Below are 27,444 nucleotides of genomic sequence, written 5' to 3'. Positions count from 1 at the left end.
AGTAAAGAACATTACTGAGCTTCACTGAATTTTAATAACTTAAATATTTGGTTTTCTCTTCCCCAATAGCAGCGCTTAAATCAGGGTTGGATAAAAAAATCTTTAATTGCAGATCAGACATAAAAGTACCTCCATTTACCAAGGGGATTGTACACAACCTGTTTAACTCACATTTAAATAAGTATAAGATGTTGTGGAAATTGTCATTTCTGTTGGAAACGAAATGTGTGATATCAGTGATTTAGAAGACGTTGGAGGCAAATATAACATGTACTCTTTGAGGATTAAGAACAGAAGCTTTGCATTAGATCAAACCCACCTGAGTTTTTTTATTATTAGTTTACAAAACAACCAAAGTGGAGTTCATAAAGAACTGCATTGAGCTGTACAGACATGTATTAAACACATTCTTACACGCAAAGATGATACAAATGAGTTGTTCATTCAGTTTATATGTCCTATAGAAAGCTTTCTACAACAGAATTGCACGAGGCAGAAACACAATGACACTCGGACGTACAAATGTTCTCCTGATCTCAGGGCTGCATGCGAATGGCTCCGTCCAGCCTGATCACCTCGCCGTTGATCATCGGGTTCTCCGCCAGGGACGTCACCAGGTGGGCAAACTCAGCGGGGTCTCCCAGGCGGGAGGGGAAGGGCACCTGGCGTGCGAGGAAGGAGCGCACCTTCTCTGGAAGACCGGCCAGGAGGGGCGTGGAAAACAGACCTGGAAGAAAAAAAAGAGAGAACATGTTTTAGTATCCAAGAAAATGTCAGTTTAAAATCAGTGATCTTTATCATGAGATCAAATTAAGACCTTTTTGAACTTTAAAACATAAATATACATGTTCAAAAAGCTCTTTATTTTTCTCATACTCATACATGCAGCAGCACCTCTTTTCACCCTCTGTCTGAAACCAGAGCCCAGTCTGCTCTGATTGGTTAGCTGGCCGGCTCTGTTGTGATTGGTCAACCACTAAGAGATGTCCCGCCCCTTATCCTATCCAAACCCAGGCCTGTCATGATAATTAATTTTGTTGGACGATACATTTTTCTAAACGATAATATTGTCGGCACTGACATAATGATAATATATAATAATAATAATTCAAGTACATCCTTTCAAACATAACTTTTTATTGAACATTCAACATTGCAAATGAAATGTGAAATAATATTAAAATATATAAATTATATATAATAAATAAAACAAATGTATTAATTTATAATAAATAAATTAAATAACACACAACCAAAACAATAACTGAAATAGAGTCAGGCTGGAAAACGGAGCTCTCTCCCTCACATATATATATATATTAGTGCTGTCAAAATTATCGCGTTAACGGCGGTAATTAATTTTTTGAATTAATTTTTAACATTTAACGCATGTGCAGAATGGCCCGCCCCATACGTGCCACCAGTGGCAGCGCTGGGGTAGGCTACACCCATACCAAGAAATGGCTTAGCCCCACCATGAAAAATGATGTTGAAGTTAGCAAAATAAAGTCTGCCAACTCGCGCGGAGTAAATTGCACAGACAGCAGTTAGTAAGATTGATTTCAGTAGCCACGGTTTTGAAAACTTTTGTCACGTAGTGATCGTCTTCTCAATAGAACATCTTTGATAACGGCGTGGTGTTGTTGCAGGAAGTCCCGACGGAGAATACTTGCTGTAGCACAGGGCAGAGCCATATAATAGTAATAATATGGCTCTGGTACAGGGGTGCACATAACTGGTACGCAGGTTATGTGCGTACCGTCACTTGTGTCACAAAGCGCATTTGCGTACCGACGTACTTGTGAAGCTTTTCCAGAAGGCGGTTAGATCACCGGACGACAGAGTCGGTCTCCGTGTGCACAGACAGGGCTGCTGTTAACGTCGGTCTGTACAACGGACTTGTGCCAAAACTACGCCAACCGGCTGCGGAGGGAGACTGCCCCCTTCACTGGAGAACTGCGCTAAAACAGCTGATCACAACGTTCACACTCTGTGGTCACGAAGTACTCCACTAGCCCCCCCCCCCTGTCGACTTTCCTGAAGTACTCCCCCGTTGATAGAAATCAACACGTAATGAATTAAGACCCCACGGTTTGATGATTGATAGGTGTGTGGGCTGTCTTTCATTTTGACACGCAGAAAAATGTTATAATAAACATAGATACTGTATGTTAAATGGATATATCCGCCTTCTTTTCATTTATCTTTCCATTCCCACAACAATATACATAAATAAATGGCATATTTTGGACATAGTTCGAATGGTGATTAATCATGATTAATTAATTTTTAAGCTGTGATTAATCTGATTAAATATTTTAATCGTTTGACAGCCCTAATTAATATATATATATATATATATATTAGGGCTGTCAGTCGATTAAAATATTTAATCGCATGATTGTCCATAGTTAATTCACGCAAATTAATCGCACATTTTTTATCTGTTCTAAATGTACCTTAGAGGAATATTTTTCAAGTTTTTAATACTCTTATCAACATATGAGTGGACAAATATGCTTTATGCTAATGTTTATTATCATTTGAACAGTGACAAATATTCTCATGAATATTAAACACAACAACCTGGAACCTCTCATACAATAATACAATACAAATGGTGTGTGCGTGTGCGTGTGTGTGTGTGTGTGTGTGTGTGTGTGTGTGTGTGCGTGTGTGTGTGATGGATCGTTGGAGCTATGTGCAACTCAAGGCATATGCTCGAACGGGAGCTGCCTGGACGCTGCAATCATGTTGCACTATCCGTGCTGAGTGTGCCGACTTCTCGTACAATGTCCCGCTGTCTGGCTTCCTGCATAAAGTCAAGTGCTCGGTGCAGTTGTGTGGATAGAGCGCGCCTCTGTTTTCATTTAAACAGCTCCTTATATCCGTTAGCGCAGCTAGCTAGCACCAGATGCTAACAACAACAATGCACGTAAGGTCTCTCTCTCTCGCTCGCTCGGGCCACACACATACACACACCCTCCCGGTCCTCCCGATGGCCAGTCGGTGCCTGCCGGTGAGCGTGGAAGTGTGGTCTGCCGCAAGCAGGCAGCAGGAGCGGGGCTGTCAGCATCAGCTTGTAGATGGTATTTTAAACTCGATGCGCTCTGAAACTACGGGGCGGCCGAGGACAACAAATACACATGCGTTAATCGCGTTCAAATAATTAGTGGCGTTATTTTTTTTTTGCGTTAACGCGTTATTAACTTGACAGCCCTAATATATATATATATATATATATATATATAAATAAATAAATATGAGCACACATTATCTCTCAAGCAAAAAAAACCTCCTTAAAACAACAGCCAAGTGTACAGTCCACTGTCAAAGACCCAAATGCCTCAACAGGCCATATCCAAATCTGTTTTTCAAAGTTTTCGAGCAAGTTACACCAACATGTTTGCATTGTCGGGCGGGGGCTCTCCATCTCCAGCTGCCAGCTGGGAAAACGGAATGGGGTGGTTGTGTTTTAGGTGTAGTTTCAAATGTGTGGTATTGCCTGCTTTTGTCGCTGCCTTTTTTTAAACCAATGCGACACACCGCCCGGCTCATTCAAGTCCGTAGGTTCCCCTCGTTGATTTGGCTTGAATCCCAAATACTGCCACACCGGAGAATCGAGATGTGTAGTTATCGAGTTCATTTTTATTTATCGTACGATAAGTAAATGTATCGATTATCACGACAGGCCTATCCAAACCTTCATTTTTCACTAACCGGGTGCTATGGTGATGACTCTGATGCCCATGGGTGCCAGATCTCGTGCGATGGGGAGCGTCATTCCAACGATGCCGCCTTTAGAAGCTGAATATGCTGCTTGGCCGACCTGGAGAGAAAATCGGAGCGTTACATGTCATTTGTTTGACGCTTTTATCCAAAGCGACATACCTTCAGTACTGCGGAGAATCCCCACAGGAGCAATTTGGGGTGAAGTGTCTTTCCCAGGGAAACAACGACATGCTGACTGCAGTGGGACTCGAACTTGCTACCCCCTGATTCGAAGTCCAGCACTGAGCCACAGCTGCCCAAACACCACGTGATTTATTTTATGTGTGTGTTTAATAGTACCTGTCCGTCATAGGCTGCCACGCTGGCTGTGTTGATGATGCAGCCTCGGTGTCCATCGGCATCAGGCTCGTTCTTCCCCATCTCCCCCACCGCCAGACGGATCACATTAAAGGTTCCTCCAATGTTCACCTGCAGGGAACAAAGAAAAGTCTAGTGAAGGACGAAGTGTTCAGATATTCAGTCAAGTGATAGTATTTATAACACTTTGAGATGCCCGACTACTAAAGTCCTGCATTCAAGACCACCACACGCAATACAGGCCATAATAACTTTCTTCTGTAATACCATGCTTACCTGCAATATACACCTCAGTTCTTACCATTTGATAATGTTTCCGGCTCTTTCAATAGTTGATTAGGTTCACTCCTTTATCAAAAAAGAACTGCACTATATGTTTTTACCATGGTGTATTTATGTTATTTAATAATGTGGTGGCTTTTTTATTTATCAAATGTGGATAAAGAATCAAACCATAAAGCTTTCTTTCAGATAGCCTGAAGGTAAGGAAAGGAGCATTCTGGCAGTAATGGATTATTATCTTAAATATCTTATATTATTATTAAAGGTCATCATATAGAAAATCAGCCCCGTTGTCTGTGATCAATTTCCAGCCTAAAATTATTATTTTTTAATATTTTTATAGTTTATTTAAATAAACAACAGGAGATTTCACCCATGAAGAAACATTTGTCCTTCAATTTAGCAACATTTTTCAAATGACCAAATCTGTAAATACAGGTGTTTCACTGGAGAGAAAGGTAGAATAGAGTATTATGAACAATATGTCTCCACTACAGTGTAGTAGAGGTATAAAGTTACATAAACCTTGAATGTGCTTTAGTAAATCTACTTAACTACATTCCACGACTGAAAGAGTCAAAGAAATATAACTTTTTACTAATGTTGAATGCATCCCTTCCTTGCGTACATCTTACATTGATCACGCGCTGGAAGTCCGTCAGGCTGTGTGCGATCTTCTTGTTGAAGTTGTACGTTTTCACGGCGACAGCGATGCCGGCACAGTTCACCGCGAGGTCCAGCTTCCCAAACTTCTCTGTGGCCAGAGACACGGCCGACTGCACCTCTTCCTCCGACGTCACCTGGCAATTCAATCAAGCCTGAGATTATCACCCACCAGACGTGTAAATATATACAGTTTAAATGCATCAAAAGAAGAAATACATTTGTTGGTTTCATTTTTATGCAAGCAACTGTGACAAAAAAAAGGTCTGGCATAAATCTTCATACATTTGGATCTTGAGCTTACACACACACACACACACACACACACACACACACACACACACACACACACACACACACACACACACACACACACACACACACACACACACACACACACACACACACACACACACACACACACACACACACACACACACACACACACACACACACACACACACACACACACACACACACACACACACACACACACACACACACACACACACACACACACACACACACACACACACACACACACACACACACACACACACACACACACACACACACACACACACACACACACACACACACACACAGTTACGTGCCGTAGTGTGTGTGTGTGTGTGTGGTCGTGTGTGTGTTTTCCTCTCTCTCCCTCTGATTGTCCCCAGGTGCAGCCTCTCCCCAGGTGCTCCTAATCGACAATCAGGGCTTCCATATAGGACCGGAGGAGGACGGCAGTGAGGGCCCCCTTCTTGTCTGGCTGCATGTGTGCAGCCTGTCTCTGTGTGAGACCCAGCATAGTTGTGTGATGTTTATTGTAGTCGTGTTTTGTAATTTGGCTGGTGAGCCGCCTTATTGATTTTCTAATTAAAACCTCACTTAAACTCCTTCAGCATTGAGTTTCCTCTCCTTTTTCTCTCGTCCGGCTATCTTGTGTGTCGCTACTTCCCTTGGTACCCCTAGATCTACCAGGGAACATAACATGGGGGCTCGTCCAATCTTTGAGACAAAGAGTGAGTATTTGGTTGTTGGTTAGTGTTATTGGGTTTGGTGGTGAGCAGTAGTGTATATCAGGGTTTCCGTTAGCCGGTAATTACCGGTTTTTAGCTGGTAAAATTTATAAAAAACCGGTAAATTCAAAACCTGACGGTCAAAATGTCTGGTAATAATTAGGGAGGCTCCGATCGATCGGCCGCCGGTCATTATCGGCCGATATTCACTCTTAATAGTTTGATCGGTGCTCTCTATAAAGGCCGATCAGGAGAGCTGGATCTGATCGATATGGACATAAACGCGAGTGAAGTGTAACCGGAGCGAGAGAGAGATCAGATCAGCTGCTGAGTCTGACCGAGACACGCAGCTCTGCATGATCACCTGAAGCCCCGCCCTCTGTTTAGCGAGCTGCATGAGAAACTAACCTGCTGTCAGGAGAGAGAGAGAGGGAGAGAGGGAGGGAGGGAGAGGATCCGTTTCTCCCGTGTTATTATTCAAAGTTGATGTAAACTTCTGAATAATGTACGTTATCTACTACAAGTAGTTTGTTTGAATGTAATAATTATGTTGTTTGTTTGTGGAATCATTTATTGAAAAATGAATCTGAATTTTTCGATCTGTTACGATTATAAACTGAAGCAATATAAAAATGAGCCCGTGAACTGAGTTTTAAACTGAAGCATATCTGCTCATAGTCCGGTGATTACCTGCTAACGGAAACTCTGCTACACAACTATTATTATTATTGAAATATGACCGGTAAGTTTCAAATTAGTCCGGTAAAATAAATTCTGCCCGGACATTTGACCGGCGAGAAAAAATCCTAGCGGAAACCCTGGTGTATATAAGTGTAGGATTGGCTGTGAAATTATTTACTGTTGAACAGCTTCCTCAGTTTAGACAGGGGAGTGTCTAGCTGGACTGAATCAGTCCTTCCTTCAGGCACTCATTTTTTATTTTGCCTTTTTTATTTTCGGGGTAATCCTGGGTGGGGATTTATTCCCTGTTGGGGGCAGGCGATTCAGGGTTTCGGCCGCTGATGGTTGCCTTTAAAGTCGCCTCGAGCCCGGCACGCTCCAGAAGATAGTTAGGTAAAGTTTGGTAGGCAGGATCTGGGGAAGTTTGTAAATAAATAAATAATAATATTTGTAAGTAGCCGTTGCTATGGGGTCTAAATTAGATGCAGGGTAAAAGTGCGTGTGGCTCGTCTCCAGTGTGAGAGTGAGGAGCGTGAGCGAGAGTTTCAGCTCAGGAGGGAGCTGGAGATCAGGAAGCAGGAGCTGGAGATCAGGAAGTTGGAGGCAGACACTGCTGTCCGGATGCGTCAGCTAGAGCTCCAAGCAGCTGTGGTGGGTGATTCTGCCGTTACACCTTCAGGTTCTGCTGCTGCTTTTGATGTTGGTAGCAACATTCAGCTGGTCCCTGTCTTTCTTGAGTCGGAAGTGGAGATGTTCTTTGGTGCATTTGAGCGCATTGCTGCTGCTCTGCGCTGGCCAGACGACGTGTGGGCCATACTTGTACAGTGCAAGCTAGTCGGCAAGGCTCAAGCAGCTTGCTCTTCTCTTTCTGTCGAGGATAGTTTGGAGTATGACAAGGTGAAAGGTGCTATTCTCAGGGCATACGAGCTTGTGCCTGAGGCCTACAGGCAGCATTTTGCGGCATGAGGAAAGCTGCTGGCCAAACATACGTGGACTTCGCGAGGGAGAAGAAAGTCCTCTTTGACAGGTGGTGTAGAGCGTGTAAAGCGGATGACATCGCTTCAGTATGTGAGCTGATGCTGTTAGAGGAGTTCAAAAACTGTGTACCGGAGCGTACGTTAGTCTACCTGAATGAGCAGAGAGTGACTACCATTCAGCAGGCTGCCACTCTGGCAGACGAGTCTGCGCTGATACATCGGAGCATTTTTTTTCAGCGGGATCCTCCTCAGCGGGACACTTATCGGAGAGCTCCTGATAATTATGTTCCCTGTGCCAGCGTTCCATTGTTAGGTCCCAGGCTAGACAGAGCGTGTTATTTTTGTCTTGACCCAGGTCACATGATAGCCGACTGTGCAGCTTGGAAGCGAAAGCAGGCCACCACTATGGCGGATGAGGAAGGGCTTGAGCTATCACACAGTGGTGTTTTGGCTCAGAGCGAATCTCCTCATCGTTTTGGTTTCCGGAAAGCTCGTAACAGGCGTGCCACACATGCTCATTCTGCTTCTCTTCCAGGACCCAAGAAAAAGAGATTGTGTTTCTTTTGTCTTGATCCTGGTCATCTAGAGGCAGAGTGTGTAGCTCGGAAGGAGCAGGTGGCAGTTCCAAAAGACCCGGTTGCGATGCGACAGAGTGGTGAGTTGCAGTTAAGTTCTGCGTCCGTCTGTGACAGTGCTGTGGGTGTTTCCGTCTCTGAAGCGGTGGGTGTGGACCTAGCTCAGAGCGATGTGGATCTGTGTTCAGTGAGTGGTGTGTGTGTTGTGTGTGTTCCATGTGTTGCTCCGGTGTTGGCTGCTGGTGAGCAGTATAAGGTGTGTTTTATGGGGGGAAGTGTTACGTGCCGTAGTGTGTGTGTGTGGTCGTGTGTGTGTTTTCCTCTCTCTCCCTCTGATTGTTCCCAGGTGCAGCCTCTCCCCAGGTGCTCCTAATCGACAATCAGGGCTTCCATATAGGACCGGAGGAGGACGGCAGTGAGGGCCCCCTTCTTTCTCTCCTTCTCGTCTGGCTGCATGTGTGCAGCCTGTCTCTGTGTGAGACCCAGCATAGTTGTGTGATGTTTATTGTAGTCGTGTTTTGTAATTTGGCTGGTGAGCCGCCTTATTGATTTTCTAATTAAAACCTCACTTAAACTCCTTCAGCATTGAGTTTCCTCTCCTTTTTCTCTCGTCCGGCTATCTTGTGTGTCGCTACTTCCCTTGGTACCCCTAGATCTACCAGGGAACATAACACACACACACACACACACACGTTGTGTGAGCGCCCTCTGCTGAGCGTAACAACTCAGTAACAATGCAATGCATAGCCCTTCCACTTTTTAATTCTGATATATTGCACATATTTTATTTAGTAATTTCTCATACTGTTTTGAATATTTATATTTCTTGTAAAAAAACAGTCCTTTTTAATCGCCTTTATGTATGCGCCATTTTACACCAAAGCAAATTCTTCGTATTCGTGAACCTACATACCTAGTTCTGCGAGGAAATTAAAACGTATTTTATTAATACAAATAAAAAAACTAATGAAATCAATCCCTGTTTTAAAATATCCATTAATAAAAAATGTTTGGCAATAGCTGTTAATACAAACATACACAATGTAATATCACTCTATATAGTCGTTTTTCTTGCCAGAGGAAGAGTCTAACATTTGAATTCCACCTCCAGACCATTTTTTAAGTATGTAAACAATACTCAGGACTTGAATGGGATTGTAAATGCATTTTGATTTGGAATGAATGATTGTTTCTGATAAGTGTTGGCCTCACGTCAGCAGGAGCGAAGGCACAGCGGGCCCCCAGACTGGCTGCCAGGGCGGCTCCGTCAGAGGAGGGCAGGTCCAGGATCACAGCGGACGCTCCCATCTGGATCAGACGCTCCACGGTGGCCCGGCCCAAACCCGACGCACCGCCCGTCACCAGACCCACCATACCCTACCCAGAATGGAGGGAACAGAGGGAGGAGGGGGGTTCAAGATATAGGAAACACAAGAAATTAAAAACATGTAATTAGGAAAAAATACAGGGAAAAAAACGGGGCACGGTGGAAGGCTGGTGAAAAACGAACGCAGTGATTAAATTCACAGACCAAAGAAAATTGTTTTTTTAAATCCAACCTTTGGTCTAAATTCTTTCAATCTAATACATAAATACTAATACAATTTCAGTTCTTATCATATCGAAAGTCACGTATCAATAGTGAGGATTCATGAAAAATTGAGGAAATAAATGCTAATGTTTTGTTTGTTTAGCATCTTGTAAAAATGTCTACACTTCACCTGTATGCATATCTTGGATGATGATTAAATGTTTTTCATGTCAGATATTTTTTACACTTGACCTTTGTGCATATATTTGATATTCTGCTTGAAAAATGAGGAAAAACTCCAACATTGTGTTCATTAACTTTCTCTTTTACTCATTTCATAAGGCAAATGTACATGATTTCAAAGCTTGAAAATGTACTCAATATTTTAAGTAAGTCCAAATAATGTTTCACCAAAGAAATAAGTATAGAAAAGAGAGATGAATGGAACTTCCTTTCATATCTTGGAAGTGTTGTTTATATATTAAGACATCAATGCTTTTTTATTTATGCAAATATGTGATTTAACCACTACAAAACACTCAATTAAATTACAAATACCTGTGTGTTTTACCTTAGTAAAGCACTTGAGTTAAAACTACCTAAATATAAGTAAAAATGACACTAAATAATACCTAATTTCTTTTGTGGATTAGGTGGAAACAGTGATGTAAAAACATGTTAGCTTCACAATAAAACTTCTGAACTACGACGAAAACAAACTAACGAATGATAATAAAAAAACTCACATAATGTACACCACAAGAGCAATAACATAGTTAAAGATCAAATTCCCACAGAGTAAATAATGTCATTGCTGCAGTGTGAAGACTTATGTTTTTATTTCTCACCTTGACACACCGAATGTTCGCCATGTTGCTTTATGTGATTCTTCTTCTTCTTCGTCTTTTTCTGCTGATCTTTCTTCTTCGTGAGTTTCTTTTCGGCAGTTGGCAAACCACGCCCCCAACTGGTGACTTTGTGTTGTGGCTCAGAACTGAAATAAGATGAAAAAATTAACTAAAACATTCAAATTAAATTAAATAAAACGACAAAAATAGAAATTAATTAAATAATTAAATACATATATAGATTATTTTTTTTAATAACTGACATTTAAATAATATAAAAACATTTAATTAAATGATAATGAAATAATATATATTATAATATCCAAGAACCCCAAAATAGATAACATTGATCTCCTGAACATATTTGAACAAAAAATCTCATTCATGAATAAATCGTTTTTTAACCATTCTACAATTATTCATGAAACATGTTAAGCCTTCCTGTTGCAAATGATGTGCTGCAGTGCAATCCTGTACACCCACATAGTATTGGCAATATGTTCATATGTAAAGCATTTGTCAAATAAAAAAATAAACAGTACCAAAAAAGAAAAACATTACATTTTGTTTGATTAAATAGCTGATATTGTTTTAGGGGAGGGACCCACCTGGTTCTGGTTTAACCAATCAGTGAGCCATTGAGGGAACAACTCACAGAGGTTATCCAATCACAGCAGCTCAACTGAAGGTTATATGTCCAGTGCTTAAACTTTAGAAGTAATTATAGAGTTAATCAAAAGTTATAGTCATGCATTAAAAAGGTGTACTTCATTAAAAGTACAAATGCATTAAAATAAAACTGCTCATCGGCAGAGAAACTAATTTCAGCATAACGCATTATACAGAATTATAATCCTTGATGCATCAATGTGCTAATCCCTCATTTTAATTACTTTATATACTGTTGGACAGCTTGTGATTTGCCCAATGATTAATCGTTTTATCTGTAATCTTTAGTATTAAATCATCTTGTCGTTGATTATAATGCATATTACTAATCTGAAATGGTAAGGTCACTATTAAATGAAAGTGGTGGAGTAGTGTAGGGTAATAGAAAATGTATATACTTGAATGTTTTTGACTCACTCAGGATACAAATTCCCCACACAAATAAAAAAATCCCAAATGACAAAACACACAAATCTAGTTTATTTCAAAATGGATGCAAAAATACAGAATTTAACATATTAGATATTTCTATACTCTAATTAAGAATCCATCCTTATGAACAGGTTCAATATAAATCCTGATTTCGGGGACAATGTTACCAACTGGAAGTGAATCAAAAAGAGAAATGTATATTCATCATGGAGCAGCTTTGATTAATTCAGTGACAGAAATGCATCTTTTTATTTAATGTAATGCCTTCAGACATTTTTAAACAACTACAATTCTGATAGCAGCTTTGACACTTTTTAAACTCACTGTAAACTGAATATTTGGGGGTTTAAGATTCTTAATACAAACACCAAACTCATCCATGAAATAATCTGCAGAAAAATATGGTATGGTGAGGTTCTTTATTTGTACCCGTAGGTAGATTTTGTTTGCAGAGAAATAGACGAGGGATCCATCCTGACACTCTAAAAACAAACACACACACACACACCTCTAATAAAAGGACTAATAAAAAGTACAATTGCACTCTGCTCCGTCAAATCTCAATACATGTGTTGCAGCTCTAATACAGTTTTACATCACAGAGAGTTTTGAGAAGCCGAAACAAATGAATTGTTGCTAAAACAAAGTGATTCCTGTTATTTAATTATCACAATAATTGCAGAAGAATTTGTCAAGTGAATATAAAAAAATGACAAACTAATCATGCAATACCCACTTTTCACAGAGAATCTAACAATGCGTTAGCTTACCGAACACATGCAAAAAGGGAAGGATGTACCGGTCTTCACGCGCTGCAGGAGCTGGTTATTTTTCCGCATTGTGGAAGGCAGTAAGTTGCACAGTTGTATCTCCAAAAAAGGGGTTGAAATATCCCAAACCCCACAACAACACAACTTACTACCTCAACACAGCGCAGCTACAGACACACGCCAGCAGAAGAAAACCAGCTAAATTAAACCAATGTAATCTTGGAGCAGTGCTGGTCAACCGATGGCAACAGAGGCTTCAGTCACCGTGGCAACTGAAAGCAAGATTCTGATAGGCTGCCGACGGGCTCCATCGTGGAGGTGATGGTTTAGGTTGCCGTGAGAAAGAGAGTAGGCTGTATAGTTATCTCCCAGATCTGGTGTGATCCTAAAACTATACAAACTACTACCTCATCCCACAGCTCCCCCTTCTTATCTGGAGACAAAAATCATTCCAATATATTTACAGCAAAAATAAATCTGTCCCCCCGTTGTCTAGTAGTCATTTATTTCGATCCTTATATTTCTAAAAGAATGCACATAGAAATGAATAATAAGCATGAGAGGGATAGTAGTGGATGGGGCAGCCACAAAACATATTTTAGCAGCTTAAAACAAATATCTATATTAATTTTAGTCTGAAACTGTAAGGTAAAGCAGTGAAAATATTATAATAAAACTCAGACGTGGAATGATATCCTTTATACATGCTCTCATTAAAAGCCACCAGACTTCATTAACATACATAGACATTTTACCAAGCAGAGTGTGCAGGGTTTGTCTACCAGTGCTCCGATTGGTTAGTAAGAGTAATTGTGTGATTTTGGTGAATCCGAACGTACCCCTTTGAACACCAAAGTCAAACAACAAACTCACTAATGAAGATAAAAAGGTAGATTAATGGATCCTGTGTTTCACAAAGTTAAATTACCTGTTCTGGTAATGGAGTCTGGTGGCCTCCAAGAAAGAGAAAGTATGCCTTTAATTGCCTGTGAGAAAGGGCTGTCTTAAACAAAGTAAAGCAGTACAAATATTCGAGTTTTTTTAAGTTGGATGACATTTGTTTTTTTCTAATGCCCCCATCCACAGCAGTACATTGCTCTGCTCTTTCTGGTTCTCCAAACTGGGGGCGTGCCGACCACCATACATCAACTATTGAGAAGTAATCATAAAACTTCTAACAATTATCAGAACTAGGCCTTTAAAAACCAAAATCTAATGCATATATTTCACTATACTAAGGCTATACCAAGCAGAACAAAACCACACGTTTCACACACTATAATTAGTTTTCTATGTTACGTATTTAGACTTTGTATTGAAATATGCATAGTGAACTACACATTATGTATTCCTCGTCTTAACCATTATACAAGTTAACCTCTTTTACAGATTAACAGCTTTTCACATTTGTCCCTTCCCTTCATGTATTTAACATTCCTACTCACCTCAATTCAAACTGGCTCTATTATTCCAAACAACCACAAAATACACATTTTGCTTTTTACATTATCCGTGCAGTTTCTTGCCAATTTCTGTTAAAATATATCTGACAAGGAGGACAGTAGTGAAAGATTAAAGATGTTAGAGAACAGAAAAGGAGACCAATCCTTCAGAAAAATGTTAAGCCTACTTCTCAAGATGCTTCCTCTCCTTGAGAAGGGTCTCCAGTGGCAGACCTAGGGGACAAAAACAACATAAAACATGCTATAAAAAGGTGCAGGACATGACGAGCTGGCCTCACCACCAACGCACATCCAGCAGCAATCAATGAGCCGCCGCTAACACGGTCTGCTGGTAGCTAGTACCCTCAATCAGGTGAGGCTAACAGGCTAAACCTGGACACCTTCATAGCCTTACAAGCTCTTTAGCTGCTTAGCAAATAAACATGTATTAACATTAACAATACATATATTAAATTAGTAAGAATTAAAACCCTGTTGCAGAGTGGTTAGTTTAGCTTTTAAATGCAGCAGAAGCCCAGGAAGTCAGCTAGCCCGCTAAGCTAGCCCGCTAAGCTAGCCCAACAGTGTTAACTAGCTGACAGCTAACAGGAATTGGCGGTTCTCGAGCTCCCGGTCCTCCCGCCCGCTGTCACATCCTCCGGTCCCGCTTCCTCCTGCTGCTACTGCTGCCGGGGTTCCTGGTTCGTCTGGATCCGCACCAGTTATCGATGTGAGGCTCGCAGCGGACGTTACTCGTACACGGTACCGACATTTCTGAGCAGAAGTATCGCAGTGAAATGTTTCGATGCCTCGCTTCACCACGCCAAAAATCACGTGACCAACCCCTGAAAACGAGGCCTAGTGACGTCACGATTGTGTCAGAGAGAATTTTTTTTTTTTTATTCAATAAAATAAAAATGATGCAATAAAAATAACAGGGGTTTAAAATAATAATACAAATGATAGTTAGAATAATAGGGATTGTATACAACTTTATATAGGACTTTATTTAGAATGAAGAAATATATATATTTTAATATTTATTTTTTAAAACTAAATACAGATAGAAACAAAATTAATATAGATATAAAATAGAACTAAAACAACTATATATAGAACCGAAGGATACACAAATTAAGACAATTTTAATATAAATATTATTATTCATATATTTTTATTTAAAATTCTAGGCATAGATAATAATTGTATTCAATATAATAATAATAATAATAATAGAGTGTATACATATAGAAACATAAATAAAGTCAATTTTAATTAAAAAAAAGGGTTGGGGTTAAAACACTAGGAATAGAGAAGTAACAAATAATATATTGTAAGGAGCAAAGACTAAAAAAACAAGGATGTAGAACAAAGCACATTTTTGAAATGGAAAGTACGGTACTTGAGTAAATATAGTTGTAACCTTCCATGACATTTAGTAATATTTTTTGAATGAAGGACTTTGACTTGTTCTGTAGTATTATGTGTGGTAGTGATACTTTAAGTGCGGTAAAGGACATGACTTCTTCCATCACTATTTTATAGATATGCATACAATTCACAATTATCAAATCAGTTTACACGCAATTAAAATGATTGCTATAGTTATGGAATAAAAGAAATGCAGCAATCATACTGAAGTCCAATGTTTTCAAGCTTTCATAAACAAAGCTTAAAGGTAGGGTAGGTAAGAATGGAGAAACCAGCTGGAGTGCCCAAGAATTTGAAAGTACTCAACCGAAAAAAATCTGCCCCTTCCTTCAGACTTCCTGACAGAGCCCCTCCTCCAACACACACGAACGCGCACATGACCAATGAGGGCACGAGATAAGTCTGTGCACAGATGGAAGGCTGACAGGCAGGTAGGCCATCCAGCTACTTTAGCCGGGCCGGCTGGTCGTGCTTTTACAGCGCCACGGCTTCCACAGATGATTTTTTTTAAAAATATATTTATTGTCAAAGCATTGAATGTATTCATTGCTATCGGGATGTTAAGAGTATTCCATGGAATATAACAAAAAGTGTTTCTGAAGTGAATTACCTACCCCATCTTTAAGTACCTGCACATTTAAACATATTTCATACAAAAAGACACTAGACTCCAGAAATACTTTTTTTACTAAAAGAATAAATTTTATTTCAGCACTGTAAGTCATTTCCCAACCAGTACAAACATGACTGCCATCTTTGTCTCTTTCTGAACCTTTCCTCCCCTCCCTCTGTGAGATCAGACCACCAACAGCCAGACAAAATAAAAAAAAAAGCTTTCCTTTTTCTCATCTTTCCACAAACAGTCCGGTGCTTCCATAATGCTAACAATGATGACAAATTATACCGACCATAATTATAACAGCAATAATGATGATAATATTTCTATAACAATAATGTTATGGATCAATTTAACCCTTTTCGTTGCACATGTAGTTTTGGGTGGATACTGTAGTACATGCATTGGTACATTTGTGGCTAAGGGCCCAATCGTGACAAAACAAAAAATAGCCAATAATGATCAGCTTGGGACTCCATTGGAGGGGGGGGCGGGGTTATACTGGAGCTTGGGGGGCTGTTGAGGGAGGGTTTGGCAGTGTAGAGAGAGACAGACATATAGGGACCCTTATTCAATCAGGACAAAATGCTGTGAGAACCCTGCAAATAGATCAGAACAGGTACAACACAGCCGATGACCCCGTTCCACATTCTGTATGACAGACAATAACACCGTTTGACTTCTACAATACAACATAGCACACTTATATTCTTCTGGGACTTTTGGTTCTCTTCAACATTGTCGAGCTCCTCAAGAGGCGCTCCCATTTGTGTCGGCTGTGAGGCAAGATGCCTTTACTATCCGCTGGACCACTCTTATCAGTCAGAGAGGGTGAATTTTCCTCATGACACTTCGGCTGAGAGCAGGAACTTGATCAGAAATGCATTGAATTGATTGTTTCTGATGTCATTTTCTCAATTAACTAATTCATAGTTGAATGAATAACATTAAAAAAAATAAGTTTCACATTTTCCATGCAAAAAGTCATGAACAAATCCACGTGGCAACTAAGAAATACTTTCAATTGATATGCCCTTCCTTTGTTGTTTTTGTCGTAATGTTAGAATAAATAAATAAAAAGACCTGTTGAGAAAATGCTTGGCATTTTTGCTCCAACATTTGATCTAAATGAACAAAATGGTAGTATATAGTCGCAGATTTGATCATAGATTAACCTTTAATCTATTAATTAACTTCACCAAGGAAATGTTTTCAGATTGGTTTCTTTGTACGCAGGTTTACAAAAATGAATAATGATCCTGAAACTTGGTGAAAGGGTGTAGTATGGGTCTTAGAATACGATTGTGGTTCTTAACAATCATAAATGATTTCTTAGTTGCACTTCACATTTCATATGCCATGTATTAGATGCTAAATAATCTCAGATTTGTGTTTTGAGGAAAATCCAGCCACATTCAGAATATCCATGCCCACGTGTGAAGAGACTCAGATCAGCAAAAAGTTGCCCTTTCAATCCGAGTCTGGGCAGTTAAAGGCAAGTTTGAGAGAGCACAACAATAACATGTGAGAAATGCTAAAGAGGGCGCCAAAACCCCAGCGTGACTGAAAGCATATCTGCCAGATGTTGTTCCTTTGTTCGTGTATTAGTGTTGATCTGAGCGTGTGCAAATGGCTCGCACACAGCCTGAATTCAGTCAATGAAGAAGTTACAAAAAGGCGTGAGCGAGCAACAGGACGGGTGATTTGACCCACAATGCCTAAAACCTGTCCACTCGCTCACTCACTGTCGAACAAAAACGTCCTTCCTTTCCCTGTCTGTCTGCGTCTCCACGAAAACCACGGTGTTTAAAAAAAACACCGTTACCTCACAGACTTGTCAGATAAATCACACGTGCTGTAATGTCATTATATATAATCATACTCATCGGAAAACTTGTTACTCGGGGGTAAACCGTCGATGCCGGGGAGCGTGAGGGGCTATGGGGGGGCTTTATATGGAGTAGAGGGGATGCTAGGTGTACTTTGGTTCTCAGGTGTTTACAAGAGATGTTACGCTGCTTTGTGCAAGTTCAGCTTAGATTGATAATGAGTCGACCACGAAATAGTTTTCAGGGATATTATGAGGATCATAACATAGTGCAGACGACAATTTTAATTTCGAAAACGGGCAATATTTACTTACGTACATAATAAACGGTGGTCTAAAGATGCCATATAAAATACAGGTAAGGAAAATCGCAATCATTACAGTTCAAATCTCTAGGTTGGCTAAGCGTATTTCAGTACTAACTGAAGCAATGGTAGAAGGATTAGATTAGAAGATGTAATAACATTAAAAATAGTAAGAAAAAACACATTTGCACAATTGAATAAAACCGTTTTGATTTTTTTTTTCAGATTTTTTTTTCCAGACTCTGGCTAGATACATACAGAAACTGATTATCAACGTTAATATAACCTTTACTGTTAGTTGGGTTGATTAAGGGGCGGGGCAGCCCAAAGAGAAAAAACAGCCAATAGAAACGGTCCTAAAAGGGGCTAAAAGGAGAGGCAGAGAGGGAGGCGATAAGAGTGAAAGAGAGAACTGAAGAACCGGACAGGAGGGGTAACCTGTGTGTAAAATGTGTGTGTTGGTTTTGCGTCACTGCAGATTTAAATCAGTGGCCGTGTGTGTGTGTGTGTGTGTGTGTGTGTGTGTGTGTGTGTGTGTGTGTGTGTGTGTGTGTGTGTGTGTGTGTGTGTGTGTGTGTGTGTGGACTACAAGGAAGATTAGGGGGCATTAAAGAGAAGAAGTGAATGAACCTTTTATGGGGGAGTAGGAGGAGGGGGCGAGAAAAAGTGTAATAGCAGGGGGGGGGCGGGGGGTTAGGATAACAAGCATAAAAATCACTGATCAAATATCTATCGAACTAAAACAGACAAGGACGAGAGGGACACTACATCATGTATTGTGTTGACTTTATTTTATCCATACTAGCTACTGTGTAACTCAGGGTTTAACATCTATGTATGTGTGTGTTGTGTGGCATTATGTGTGCTTGTGTGTGTAAGTATGGTTGTGTTTGTCATGGCATGTCTTTTTAAATCCGTCCATGCAAACTTGAAAATGTGGGATCTTTTTTTTTTTTATAAGACTCAGTAGAATGTGTTACCAAAAAATGCTCTCTGATGAACTGAAGAGCACTCCACTGGGAACTGAAACTGCACAAAATCACTTCAGCACAAAAGCAGAGAGAATGCCGCTGGTAACAAATGCAACTGAATACCTGTATGTGTGTGTTTTGTTTAAATGTATATGTGTGTGTGGCGTTTCTGGTATCTGGCGAGCGAATCGAGAGGGCATCGTATACCAGATCACGCTCTGGCTCGCCGCAGAAAAGCCATCTTCTAACAATGTACTGTTGCGATACACATATTTGTACTAATGTCAAAAGTTGAAAAGCAGTTAAGTATATGACTCCTAGTAATTCTAGACTTAGTATTTTTCGGCCAGTGGAGCTATATTCTCTAGCCTAGTCTTGGCGTCTGTGTTATTACAGTCCTGTGTTCAGCCCGACGCCGTTACCTACTCTTAACCTATGAACACCTACAGCACTCGAACTCTTAATCCCTACCAATAAACGGCTAGCGGGTCCGAAACCTCTGATTTCACTCGGTGTTGGTGTAAGAGACGGCGGCGCGGCCCAGCCTTGTGATGGCGAGCGTAGGCCTACGACTCGCGGCTGGGTCAACTGTCATGGTTGAGTTCATAAACTGAGGGGATGTCTGACGCGACTACATTAACACTTACAGATATAGTCAGGGTTTTTTCCTTCAAAACGGCATTTCGTAAGAGCTTCTTTTCCATGTCAATTTTGTGGCACACGATAGAGCACAAGTCATCAACATAGTAAGAAAATAAGGTGCTTCTTTGTTGACTTGCCTTTTTTTAACATAGTGAGCTCATTTCAACCTCTCCAAGTACGTTTATAGAGATTTACAATGATCATGGCCAGCATCTCTCAGGCAGTATCTGTCGGTGTACTGCTTTTTACATTTTGCAGTTGTGCTACCGGCTATTGGTAAATTGTATTTCCGTAGTCAGATGAAATCTACTATGGGGGACACATCTCATTCTCTACAAACATAAGTGCTCTAATAAAACAATTCAATATCTTAGAAGTCTCAGATTGTTGAGCGGCCCTCTGGGGGTCCGCCATGAGGCCTCCCTCTCTCCCGTCATGTGATCCGACCCATAAAGCCTCGCCGTGTTTTCAGGCCGAGGTGCTTCAGGGCAGGGAAGTGCTTTCTGCTGGTCTAAAGTGACACACCAGAGCGCTGCGGCTCATGGTGTTGGGCTATCGTAATGACAACCGTAACTCAATCACCACCTGAGTGGGTGGGGGGGGGGCTCTTTGAGGATTTGTCACTCGCCACACCCCTTTTATATCACTGGCTGCCTCAGTAGGCTGGCCTTTCTTAAAATACACTTTGGAAATAACTTTTTTTTAGAAATCTGAAAAGATTCCTAAGGACCCTCGACGCGGAACATCAGGAGTCCTTTTTCAGCTTAATTGCAAAGTTTTATGTCTGAACGTGCGAGGCCAGTCTGCGGGGAACTCCGCCTGGCAGCAGTTACCCAAACCCTCACGGTCATATCCATCTTTTGTCTGGCAGCATTATTCTTTTATTTTTTTGGCCTTAAACTCCAGAACGTGCCTCAGAGTTTTATCATTTCTTTCTCACCTGGTAGAAGACTATCCAGTGTGGTTTAAACTTTTTTTTTTTTTTTTTCAAACAAAGTGCCTCTTTGTCTGAAACCACTCAGTTCACATTCTGATGTCTCTCAAATACATCTCTACCTTTATATGTAGTTCTACAAGTCATAATGATTTACTTAGGGGCGGGGCACACCCCTCTCAGACGGTCAATTAACCGGTATAGGGGTTTGTTCAAATGTATCATATTTAAATACAACATTAAGTGCTTCCGTTTGGGTAATACAATCAAAGCTTTGGGAGTAAAGGACAAGGGGCATGGGAGGGTAATATTATAATGCACTTTTTTTTTTTGGAGGAGGAGGAGGAGTGGAGTTATATCTTTCATACTTTAGGGCTTAAGGTGCATAAATGCGGGGGGTCTCAAAGCACAGCTAAGCACTGGGCTATGCTACATTGGTCAAAGTAAGATATCACACCAATACCATGGTGGTGCAGAAGTGCTCCTGTGATTGATAACCAATCAATCAATAAAAGGGGTTCTTTGCTAGTAAGTATACCAACATTGTGAGTACGGGGGGGCGGGGGGTCACTGCACAGAAGAATGGTACTATCACTTTGTTAAAATCTTACTCACATACCTAGAATTCATATAAGATAAATCTCGCACGAGACGGCTATGGCAACAAACCAACCATCAAACACGCCAACACCGACCATGGCGCCCAGGCCTAGATGCTGTAACCATGGAAACCACATCCAATCTGTCACCCTAAACCGCATGCTTAACATCTGTGTGCAGAGATTCAAACAATGGGACCATTAAAAACACAAAATAAGACATTTTAACTGTACAGATACCCATACTTTAAGGGAGACGGGGGGGCTTTTATTAAGTGCTTGGTTGTTATGGGGGTGGGCTTAAGCTTATTTTACTCTTGAGTGCAGGAGGGAGGCATTTAGGATTTTTGAGGGGCGGGGCGCTTACAGACTCATGGAGAAAACCTCTCTTTGTAAAACAATGTAAAACCACATGAAAAACTTAACAGGAAGTAACAGCTAACTGCCGCTGAGCGTCACATGGAGCAGGGGGGGGTGGGGGCGAGGGGGGGCCTCGCTGCACCTCCTGCTCCATGTGACGCTGCACATCTAGCAGGGCAGGGCTACAAAAACAGGGGAAGGCAGTCAAACACAGAACTCTCAATGCATCCTGGGAGAGGACGCTGTCACTCCTCCTTCTGTAGCGCTCCGTCTGACGGGCAGTCGTCAAGGCAAAAGGGGGCCGCCACTTCCACCCCATCTGATTGGTTGTCTCTGGCTAAGGCACACGGGATTGGCTGGGCCAGGGGGGCCAGCTCCAGGGGGGGGCCGATGGCTGCAGCGCTGCCGTTCAGCTGCTGAGGCGCAGCCTCTGGAGAGCCGGCCGCCTCCTCGGAGGGCTTTGGGGGGCTGCTGGAGGGGGGGGGGAGGCGACGTCTGCAGGGCGATAGGCAGAATATTAACAGAGGAGCAGCAGGACAGACGCAACGTGATAAAGAGGGACATTATAGCTGTGATTGATATTCAGGTAGGGAAAAGTACAATAAGAGGTGGGGTTGTATGAGGTCAAGAAATGATGGTGATGAATGAATTGTCAATAAATACGGTAGATCTACCGTTTTATTTGGACTGGGGCAGCAGCAAAATATAATTTAGATGTTGAAAAAGTCTATATTTTCACCACTGTACCTTGTTGTAAGACATCTTAATCTGACAGGGAAGTAAAACTGTTATCTATTCGCTCTTCAAAGCCGGCAGACTCCTTTGTCAAAATCTATTATTTAGGACACCGGAGTTGCCAGTCTACCGCTGCCTTGATCAGTTAGTTTGCTTGTTGCATCCAAATTTAAACGTGCGAAAGTCACACAATAACTCAAACTATGAGACTAGTCGCAGCAGCGGCAAACCAGCATCTCCTGAATTCTGCACAGAAACATTACTGTTTCTATCAAAGGACTCCCGTGACAGAGGCCTGCATAGTGGCAACATAAGCTGAGAAAACAGTCAGTACTATATAGCAATACATTGCTTAGCTTATATACTATTATACACCGACAATGAATACTTTACTCATACAACAGCACTTCAAAAAATCGCAACCATCGGTCTAAAGAGCTTAAAGAAAGAGAGAGTAAAAGTGTAGTGGTTGTTACCTGTGATCTGATGGTAGGCGTCTTTTTCACCACCCTTGGTTTAGCTGGAATCTCTTTACCCCTCCTGTGATCAAGAAACAGAACGAGGAGTATAAGTAGTCTGATTTAGGGTTTAATCTCACCAGCGTTAAATTGCTCATTGTCGCCATCAGTAATTAACAGCCCATATTAATGTAATCACTATAACTCAACAGTCTTTTATGTATGTACTTTGAATCCAGTCATAATGACGGCATACAGAGTATAAAAGTGTTTATAAAAAGCTGGTGTTTTTCACAGAGGAATATGCTTGTGGCCGACTGATCTACCGTGATTATAAGAACACAGAGAAAATCCAGCTCTACAATAACTTGTCAGTTGTTAGGTGAATGAAGGATCCTCATGTTACTCACCCTCTCCCTGCTCCCACTGACACCACCTGCATGTTGAAGCCCCCTCTCCCGCGGACTGGTTTGTTCCCGGCCCACTGGCCGACGACCATGCCAGCGATCTCCAGTTTCCCTCCCTGGGGGGGGATTGACTGAAGGCCTGAAGAAAGAAGAAAAGTGACTACTGATACTTTTCTTATTGTAGGGAATTAAATAAGAAACTATAGCGTTGTCAACATTCTATAAAACATGTATACATGACCTACTAACTAATACTCGATAGTACTGTATGTTGTTTTGCAGTCAGCAGTGTTTCCCACAGAATTTGATTCTATTTGTGGGGGCACCGCAAGAAAATACATGCGAGTTCATGGCTACTGTAGACAACGTTCGTGTTGCTCTGTGTTGCGTTGTTAATGAGTGAGACACACCGGAGTTGAGGATCTGTGGGGTTTATTCTCCCAAAAAAATAATTTACAAATTAGGCATTTAGCAGACGCCTCATTCCAAAGCGACTTACAGTGACCAATTACAGGGACATTCTCCCTGGAGTAACCGAGGGCTAAGTGCCTTACTCAAGGGCACACTCATAGTGGTGTTCCAGAAAGGATTTAAACTCACAACCTTCCGATCATCAGCCCACCTCACTATCCATTAGAATACCAAAATTAAAATTAAAAAAATTTAAATAATAAATTTGATTTTTTTTTATGAGATCCATTTGTGGGGAATATGTAAGGCTTTATATTAACACGTCGTTTTATAATACACGTGCTGCAGCTGTAACGAGTTTTCAGCTTTCATCCTCTTCCTTTATGCATTGCATTGAAGTAGAGACATCAATAGCACGCTTTTCAATGTTCTTACTTTTGCATTCTTAAAAAGCTGCTAAGAACTGGCTTCTAGTACGACATTTGGTTCAAAATGAAGATAATTATAAATCTATGAAAAGGAGAAAGTATGTAATAAAAAAAAAAGGAGGCATCTGTGTACCTGGGAAGGCTCTTGGTCTGTGCTGGGCGGGGTAGTGAGGATGGTGTGGGTGATGATGATGAGGCATGCCCATGGGGCGAGGTGGGTAGAGGGGAGGCATGGGGTAGAAAGGGGGCACCATGGAAGCAGGGAGGAAGGGAGGAGGTGGAAGAGGAGGGGGAGGAGGAGGAGGGCGGGACAGGTTGATGCCCTCGAGGATTGCCTGACGCATCTTCTCCACCTTGGACACCAGCTCCTCCTGCAGAGCACAGACACATGTGAGAAGTTATTGCTGTTAACGCACCACAAAGCTGAAGTGGAAATGTCTGTTCCCCAGACAGCCGTTAGCAGAGTTTAGCATTTAGCAAGTGAAGGACGTTCACAGTAACCGACAGCAGTCACAATCTTCCAGTTAAACATTTATTAAGTTCATCAATAATGTAAGATTATTAACGTTTTAGTTTTGAATCAGTACATTCAGTGTTTGGACCAAGTTACTCCTGAAAAATAAGGATGCCTAAATTGAAACGGCTTCAGCTGATTTGACAATATGCAAGATATTCATGTTTTAAATGTTAGTATCAAATTGGACTGGGAACCGGCCACTACACAAAGTCATTCAAATGCTTTATGAACTACATTTCTGTATTTAATGTACTTACTTTGGACTTGCATATAGAAATGTATATATATATATATTTATTTGTATTAGTCTTCACTCACATATGTATATATGCAATCTTAACTTCTACGTGCTTTATCAGGGTCTATGCAGGAATCCTGAAGTCAAATGTAAAACCTTTTAAGACCTTTTTTAAGACCCTTTCCATACATTTTAAGACTTGGAGTTCTAACCGGTTACATTGGCGACACACTTTACCTCACATTGACTATACACAGTATTGATTGTCCTTCCTCCTTATCTTCGAACCATTTGGACTCAAACTTGCAATTCCCCATAACGATGTTGTTTAACAACCGGCGTAAACGGACCTTCGCGCGCTATCAAGCAGTGAGCGTGCGATGTCCTGTTCAGAGGCAAGGCAAGTTTATTTATATAGCACTTTTCTGTACGCGACAATTCAAAGTGCTTTACAAAACAAATTAAAATACTTTTTAGGAATAAATACATTAAAAACACATTATACAATTTTACAACAGACATTACAAAGCAAAGATAATAAAAATAAACACCACAGGTAAACAATACATGTTTAAAAGGCATACTGTAGTTCGAATATGAGCAGCTCAATTAAAAGCAGTGGCAAAGAGATATGTTTTTAGTCTCGATTTAAAAATAGTGAGCGTTTCTGCGGACGTGCATGATTTGGGTAGTTTGTTCCAGAGCGTCGGGGCATAATAGCTAAATTCTGCCTCTCCATGTGTTGTTTTTACTCTCGGAGCCGATAGCAGACCCGTCCCAGAAGACCTGAGGCACCTTGATGGCTCGTAATTATGCAGGAGTTCAACAATATACTTTGGTCCTGAACCATGTAATGATTTAAAAACTAGCAATAGTACTTTAAAATCAATTCTTTGGCCGACTGGAAGCCAATGTAGAGATTTCAGAACCAGACTGATGTGATCCACTCTTTTAGTGTTAGTGAGGACACGTGCAGCAGCATTCTGGATCAGCTGCAGTTTTCTGATGGATGTTTTTGTCAGCCCTGTCGAGTCTACTGAAAATAAAAGCATGGACAAGCTTTTCTAAGTCCTGTTGTGACATTAGTTTTTTAATCCTCGATATATTCTTCAGGTGATAATAAGCAGACCTAATGACTGTTGTAATGTGGCTGTTGAAATTCAGGTCTGAGTCCATCACTACACCCAGATTTCTGGCTTTATTAGTGGCTTTGTAGTCTGCTGACTGAAGCTCTGCGATTACTTTTAATCGGTCCTTCTTTGCTCCAAAAACAATGATCTCAGTTTTTTGTCTGTTCAGTTGGAGAAAGTTCTGAGTCATCCAGTCAGTGATGTGCTCAATGCACTTGCTCAGTGTTCTAAATCGGAGAACAGTCTCCTGGTGTGATTTTAAAAATAAATCTGGGTGTCGTCTGCATAGATGTGATAATTTAGATCACTCTTTTTAATAATTTCAGCCAGAGGTAGCATTTAAATATTAAAAAGCAAAGGTCCTAAGATGGAGCCTTGAGGAACCCCGCATGACATATTTGTCAAAGTTGATGTGTAGTTGCCTATTGAGACAACGTTTTTTCTGTCCTTTAAGTAGGTACTAAACCAATTTAGAGCTGTTCCTGAAACTCCCACCCAGGACGTCAAATCCAACGGGATGCCATAAATAAACTACACAGAATCACACTACACACCAACGCAATGATTACATTCAGGCAGACTGTAGAACACAACCTCTTTGGACAATTTATATACTTATTGAAAACAAGCTACAAAATGTAATACCTTGGAAAATGCCGTTTAATACTTTTTAATAGCCTTCATTTTCGCTAAATTGATTTATCAACTTTTAATACTTTTTAAGACCCCACGGACACCCTGTTTATCTAATCTTACCTTTATTTTAATTCATACCGCACCTTATAAGTTATTCTCATTAATCTTGTGTGAACACTTGCATGTCCTCTGGGTTTCATTCTCATTATTGCTGTTGCTGCTCTGACGATTTCCCAACAGTGATTAATAAAGCGTGATCTTCTCTTTATTCACTTGTAATTTCATTAAAAAAGACACACATCCATCATGTCCTCTGTTTATTGCTGCCACACGATTACATAACCGTACCTGTCCCTCGCACATGTCCAGCAGGGCAGCCCGGTCCCGAGCGGCTCGGGCCAGTTTGCTCTGAAACAGTTTGCCGTCAAAGAAGCCCCACGGGCAGCAGTGTTCCCATGGCAACGGCTGGCCGCACACATCGTTGATGAACAGCGCCGTGTCAACGCCAGCCATGAAGAGGGAAGCCAGCTGCACGCCGCGGGAATCCACCTTCTCCACCTAAAAGGATAACACACACACACATTTAAATTGTTTAACTGCAGACGAGTGGCCGAACATTTCAAAGTGATAACAGTTCTGAGAACCTTGAGATCTGGCACTCAGGAGATGTTGTATGTAGCGTGTATAATGAAAATCCCTGAGGCTAGGCTCAAAAGAGGGAATTAACCTCATGCAACTAAAATGTTATCAACTCAAAGCGCTGGATCTTACTTTCAAATAACTTTAGAAAATCTAAAATACATAGCTCTCTTTTTTT

General features: G+C 41.0%; 2 protein-coding genes across 2 annotated transcripts in view; both read right to left on the bottom strand.

The window, feature by feature from the left end:
* Positions 1-304: 304 nt before the first annotated feature.
* On the bottom strand, positions 305-10,777 carry hsd17b10 (hydroxysteroid (17-beta) dehydrogenase 10). The gene is made up of 6 exons (XM_034087320.2): positions 10,669-10,777; positions 9,502-9,666; positions 5,007-5,171; positions 4,072-4,200; positions 3,721-3,829; positions 305-727 (listed from the first exon to the last, which is right to left on the bottom strand). The coding sequence occupies exons 1-6, from the start codon at positions 10,690-10,692 to the stop codon at positions 537-539; spliced, it is 783 nt and encodes a 260-aa protein (XP_033943211.1). The 5' UTR covers positions 10,693-10,777; the 3' UTR covers positions 305-536.
* A 5,312-nt stretch (positions 10,778-16,089) lies between these two features.
* The window catches only part of fam120c (family with sequence similarity 120 member C), a 29,055-nt gene continuing 17,700 nt past the window's right edge, over positions 16,090-27,444 (bottom strand). Inside the window, 6 exon segments of the mRNA XM_034087288.1 lie at positions 16,090-22,152; positions 22,154-22,162; positions 22,879-22,942; positions 23,271-23,406; positions 24,240-24,477; positions 26,976-27,185. Of these exon segments, the coding sequence (XP_033943179.1) occupies positions 21,913-22,152; positions 22,154-22,162; positions 22,879-22,942; positions 23,271-23,406; positions 24,240-24,477; positions 26,976-27,185 (897 nt within the window). The 3' untranslated portion in view covers positions 16,090-21,912.

The sequence above is a fragment of the Pseudochaenichthys georgianus genome, chromosome 7 (assembly GCF_902827115.2).
Source record: "Pseudochaenichthys georgianus chromosome 7, fPseGeo1.2, whole genome shotgun sequence".
NCBI classification, from domain to species: domain Eukaryota; kingdom Metazoa; phylum Chordata; class Actinopteri; order Perciformes; family Channichthyidae; genus Pseudochaenichthys; species Pseudochaenichthys georgianus.
Note: the sequence above shows the minus strand (reverse complement) of the source record. Positions and strands in the feature narration are given on the sequence as shown.

Coding starts and splice junctions, on each gene's coding strand:
- hsd17b10 (XM_034087320.2), bottom strand. CDS start 10,692: ATGGCGAACATTCGGTGTGTCAAG. Junction 5,172..9,501: donor GTGCCTTCGCTCCTGCTGAC/GTGAGGCCAACA, acceptor TTGAATTGCCAG/GTGACGTCGGAGGAAGAGGT. Junction 728..3,720: donor AGTCATCACCATAGCACCCG/GTTAGTGAAAAA, acceptor TTTTTCTTCCAG/GTCTGTTTTCCACGCCCCTC.